The 5691-nt window shown below is 47.2% G+C and overlaps 1 protein-coding gene across 1 annotated transcript in view; it reads right to left on the bottom strand.

Annotated features, from left to right (window-relative positions):
* Positions 1–2462: 2462 nt before the first annotated feature.
* The window catches only part of LOC126391845 (cortexin-3-like), a 14919-nt gene continuing 11690 nt past the window's right edge, over positions 2463–5691 (bottom strand). Inside the window, exon 2 of the mRNA XM_050046804.1 lies at positions 2463–4117. Within this exon, the coding sequence (XP_049902761.1) occupies positions 3787–4038 (252 nt within the window). The 5' untranslated portion in view covers positions 4039–4117 and the 3' untranslated portion in view covers positions 2463–3786. The remainder of the gene's footprint in view (positions 4118–5691) is intronic.

The following is a 5691-nucleotide window of genomic DNA, read 5'->3' as shown; positions in this document are numbered from 1 at the left end:
GTTCTGTACGACATCTATTGCACGTCTGTCCGTCCTGGAAGAGGGATCCCTCCTCAGTTGCTCTTCCTGAGGTTTCTACCGTTTTTTCCCTGTTAAAGGGTTTTTTTGGGGAGTTTTTCCTGGTCAGCTGCAAGGGTCCTAAGGGCAGAGGNGGACAGAGGGTGTCGTATGCTGTAAAGCCCTGTGAGGCAAATTGTGATATTGGGCTTTATAAATAAAATTGATTGATTGAATTGATTTAAATAAAGTTTGGTTGTCGCCATAGTTACCATAAGTACGTTAGGTCACGTCACCTTAAGTTCGTCTGTTAAAATAACATTATCTTCTTAGGACATGAGCAGACGTCTCCTCACCAGAGTCCAGAGCTCCAGTACTGATTATATGGCCTGTNTATGCTGTAAAGCCCTGTGAGGCAAATTGTGATATTGGGCTTTATAAATAAAATTGATTGATTGAATTGATTTAAATAAAGTTTGGTTGTCGCCATAGTTACCATAAGTACGTTAGGTCACGTCACCTTAAGTTCGTCTGTTAAAATAACATTATCTTCTTAGGACATGAGCAGACGTCTCCTCACCAGAGTCCAGAGCTCCAGTACTGATTATATGGACTGTTGCTGTCTGTACAGGTGTACGGGGAGTTTGTGGGTGGAGACAGTCTCTCCTCATGACATGTTATGTGTGTGACCCACTGCAGGAGGTTTGAGAAGCACGCTGTCTGACATCACACACTGGAGCCACATGATGCCGCAGTCATTTGGTTCTGTGTAAACATGTAAAGACGAGATTTTTTAGCAGCTCTATAGCGCCATCAGTGTGTGAACAGGGTCAGTGTTCAGCTCTAGTTGAGACTGAAGGTTGTAACTTGTATTTTTAGCTCTGCATCTTTGAAATATTTAAAAAAAGACCTGCAGGATGGACTGTCATGAACTTTGATTTGGACGTTCCTGCTCCTCAGAGGATCAACCCTCCTGACTGTTTCCTCTGGCGCCACCTTGAGGTTAACGGTTCCTCTCAGGATGGACTGGGATCATGTTGCACTCAGGCGCCACCATCAGACGGACTCTGACTGATCTGACCATTGTCCCAGTGTTTCTGTGAAACGTGTTGATTTCCTGAATCCAACATCTCTCCTGTGGCGCGTTCACTCTTTAGAGCAAAAGTGACAGACGCTGCAGACGTCACCGTCTGTGGGGAATAAGAGTCACTGTAAAATCAATTATCCCCCTTTCTCCTGTCCTCTCTCCTCCTGTCCTCCTGTCTTCCTGTCCTCTTGTCTTCCTGTCCTCTGTCCTCCTGTCCTGCTGTCCTCTGTCCTCCTTTCCTGCTGTCCTCTGTCCTCCTGTCCTCTGTCCTCCTGTCCTCCTGTCCTGCTGTCCTCCTGTCCTCTGTCCTCCTGTCCTCCTGTCCTGCTGTCCTCCTGTCCTCGGTCACTTCAACCTGTTCAGAGCAGAAAATTAACTGCAGAGAGGCGAGAATAAATTCAGCTGCACAGCCGGAACGAAAAGAATTTAATTATCTTTAATATGAGTCATGTTGCATAAAGCATGACTAATATTGATCCATGATGTCTGTCTTCACATCAGATTATCATCTTTGTTTGGCAGCAGATAATCAGATTTCAGAGACACCAGACAAAGACCAACATCCAGAAATGATTTGTTTCTATTTCTGAGAGTTGCTCAGAACAATCAGCTGAAACAAACAGAGAGTCTGTCTGCTGTCAGGAGGATCGAGGACCTGATGAGGACCTGGTGAGGACCTGATGAGGACCTGAGCAGGTGGTCTCTGTCCTGCTGCAGCCGGCAGCTCTCTGTATGAACACATGATGCAGCTTCAGTTTCATATTGCAGCAGTAATCAGTGCGGCAGCACGACAATGTTTGACTTTAAAGAAGAGCAAACAGTGAGCGTCTCCGGTGAAGACGTAGGTTGTCTCTCTTACATAATAATCCAAAAAGCAGAGACTGCACATTTCTCCTTTCTGGGATCAGCTCGCATTTAAAATTCTGATCCGCCTCAGCTCCGCAGCCCTGCAGAAAAAACCCCAAATAAAAACCTGTGGATGTGAGATATCAGCACGACGGTTAAATAACACATGAATTTATTCTCACACACACGTGTTGCTTCAATGTGACACATGATGCAGGTTTTCAGGCGTCGCTCGCACACAGAAGGTTGTTGTTATTCTGCATGGCGGTGTGGAGGGTCTCGGCTCAAAGAGCAGCCCGAGCCTGGAGACTAATGTGTGTGTGTGTGTGTGTGTGTGTGTGTGTGTGTGTGTGTGTGTGTATGTGTGTCGGCTGCCAGTCGCTGATAAAATGAGGGAAAGAACGTGCCGGCCTCAGGGCGCAGACGGCCGCCTCAGAAAGGGCAGTCGGTCTGGACGAATGCTTTCGTCCATTTCTCTGTTTGTCTTTAACACTGAAGGAACCTGATGAAATAAAGACGTGAAAAGGAAGCTGTGCTCTGGATCATTTTTAATAGAAAAAGAAGGGCAGAAACAGGTTGAAAGAAAAGGCTCCGTACAGACAGGAAACAGCTGCTCGAGCAGCCGAGCCACGGCTAACACATGAGGATTAAAGCACTTCACCATTGATCATGCAGAGAGGACACATGCAGGAGGAAACACATCACCTCAGCACAACGTCTGCGATAGGAAGGAAAAGGCCACGGCAGATCACAACAACATCACACGCCGTCCAAAGAGCTCACTTCCTGTCCTGGCAGGAACAAGAGCAGGAAACATTTTTCTTTTTCTTCTTCTTTTAATCGGTTGTTTGACATCTCCGTGAAGTGCAAAGACACAGTCGCATCAGTGAGCGGCTGATTCCAGCGTCTCCGCTACCTACGATACTGTAAACAATCTACACGATAAGGCGCACAGTTGAAAATTTGCCCAACAAAGAGCCACCACATCAGTTTGTAAAGGGTCTGATGATGAAGATGCATCATCATCATCATCATCATCATCCTCATCATCACCTCTCTGCAGGTCTGGCATACCAACTGTCAATACACCGACTGCAGGCAGTAAAATGCTGTTTGGGTTCCTTTAAACGGGCACGACACAAAAAAACACATTAAAGACAAAATCTGAACTCACGTCATCGTCATCTGTTCTAAAACACATCTGTTAGTTTGAAATGAGGCACACGGTACAGCACAGTAAACGCTTGGTTCTTCTACACCTCTTTTGGTTGTTGACATCTAAAAGACGGGGACACTGATGGCCCGTCCAACACTGAAAGGACACAGTTTTTTATCGCACACACAGAACAGTTTGAGTTCCTGGCTGCTGGCAGCTTCCTGTCCCAACCTTTCATTAAAGGGAAAACTCTTCCTCCGTCTCTCCGATTGTTTCTCTCAAAGACATAAGGCATCAAATCCCTCAGTCCCACAAACTCTCTGCTGTCTGTCCACAAAGAAAACCTATAGACCTCGACAACACTGATTGTCTACATCATCAATAAAAAGCTAGGACGTAAACATGAAAAGATGTAAACACTGTTAAAATCCGTAGAAAGAGACGGGACCCTGTGTGAGATGGAGGAGGCTCGAGGTAGTCCACCGGAGAACTGATGGAGGGGAGCGATGGATAATCTTCATGGCACAGTTCTGCTCGTCTTGTTCTGATTGAGAAGTTTCAGATTTGGCAGGGAGAAGCTGTTAACGATCATCTCGATGACCATCTGCCGTCAAAATTCTTTCAGTCAAACCTTCAGAGTTTTCCTGAAAGCTGATGTTTCCTGGTGAATCTGCAGTCATTTGTTTTTCCTGTCGGCTCCTCAGACGATGCGGTAATCAAACGTGTCCTTCTCGGTGTGGTCTGTCCAGTTGGACGACGGCATGCTGCGGTACGGGTCCAGCAGGATGCGGAAACAGCGCACGATGAGGAGGGCCAGGAAGATGAAGAGCAGCAGCACGAAGACAAAAGCGGCCTTCTGCTCCAGCGTCAGGTAGGAAGGCACGTGATGGCCGCCGCCTGACGAGGACAGCGTGCTGCTGAAGAGGCCCTCAGCCATCCTGGGCACATCCATGCTTGATCGTCTCGGCTCCAGCTCTTTGACCGTTGCTTCAAGATTTTGGAGGTGAAGATGGACTCAGTGGACTTGAGACCTGCGAGAGAAGACAGACAGACAGACGGGTTAATATAGAGGGCATGTATGAAACACAACTTCATCATGTCATCATAGACACAAACAGTCTCACATCTTTAATGAAACACGACTGACACAGAACACAGACGCTCTCAGCTGAGGATCAGTGTCTCACACACACACACACACACACACACACACACCACTCTGCTGCCATACATTTTCACTACAGCACTAAATGTGTATTAATCCACAGCTGGAAATAGTCCCAAACCAAAGCAGCAGTTCCTCCTGTTTGACCGACATCTGCTACAAACCACAGAGGAAACTTTCAAACTGTATCAGTGAGCTTCAGGACTGACGGCCACAGACCAGGTCAGGTGGTCACAAAGGTCATACGTCATACATATGTTGTATATCAATACGTCACTGCTTTTAGTTTTTAATAAGTTTTATTAAGAATCAGAAAGATCTAAGGAAACAGTCTGGCACAAACCCAGAGCATGGGAGGTTATTTTACCTGAGTGCTGCCTGGCAGGTTCATCAGGCCTGACTCAGAAAAGCTTCCCCTTTAAACAGGGCTCAGTTCACAGCTGTGACACATGTTACAATGAGTTTGGCTGAGGCTCAGCTCTGCTCCGACCCTGCAGCAGCTCAGGTTAGTTTGTTGGATCGTGGCCTTCAGGCTCCTGTTTTTCTCCTGAATGAGCTGAAACAGGAAGAACAGCTCGCAGCTCTCTGTGTGGACATTAAACATGGAGGAGACTTGTCTGTGCAGAGAGGTGGAGGTAAATTCATCCATCCAAAAACAGCCAGCAGGACTCCTCATCCTTCTCGTCTTCATCCTTTCATGTCTTGACTCCTGCTCAGCTGACACTCAGAGCTACGGCTGCGGACCAGTTAATCTGTTTGTTCTTAAAAAGAAGCAGCACTGACACGCAGCAGTTTATAATGTATTTTTTAATCAGGAGGTGGAGGAGACTGTGGGTGGTGAGACGTCTGCTGACTGCCAGGCAGCAGATACCTGCAGACAGCAGACAGTACAGCAGTTACAGTACAGAGGGTACAGTACAGCAGGTACAGTACAGAGGGTACAGTACAGCAGTTACAGTACAGCAGGTACAGTACAGAGGGTACAGTACAGCAGTTACAGTACAGAGGGTACAGTACAGAGGGTACAGAACAACAGGTACAGTACAGAGGGTACAGAACAGCGGGTACAGTATAGAGGGTACAGTAGAGCGAGTACAGTACAGAGGGTACAGTACAGAGGGTACAGCACAGAGGGTACAGTACAGAGGGTACAGTACAGAGGGTACAGTACAGAGGGTACAGTGCAGAAGGTACAGTGCAGAGGGTACAGTACAGCAGTTACAGTACAGAGGGTACAGTACAGAAGGTACAGTGCAGAGGGTACAGTACAGCAGTTACAGTACAGAGGGTACAGTGCAGAGGGTACAGTACAGAGGGTACAGTACAGAGGGCAGAGTACAGAAGGTAAAGTGCAGAGGGTACAGTACAGAGGGTACAGTGCAGAGGGTACAGTACAGCAGTTACAGTACAGAGGGTACAGTGCAGAGGGCACAGTACAGA

The sequence above is a fragment of the Epinephelus moara genome, chromosome 6 (assembly GCF_006386435.1).
Source record: "Epinephelus moara isolate mb chromosome 6, YSFRI_EMoa_1.0, whole genome shotgun sequence".
In the NCBI taxonomy this organism is placed as follows: Eukaryota; Metazoa; Chordata; class Actinopteri; order Perciformes; family Serranidae; genus Epinephelus; species Epinephelus moara.
This window is presented reverse-complemented; position numbering and strand designations above follow the sequence as displayed.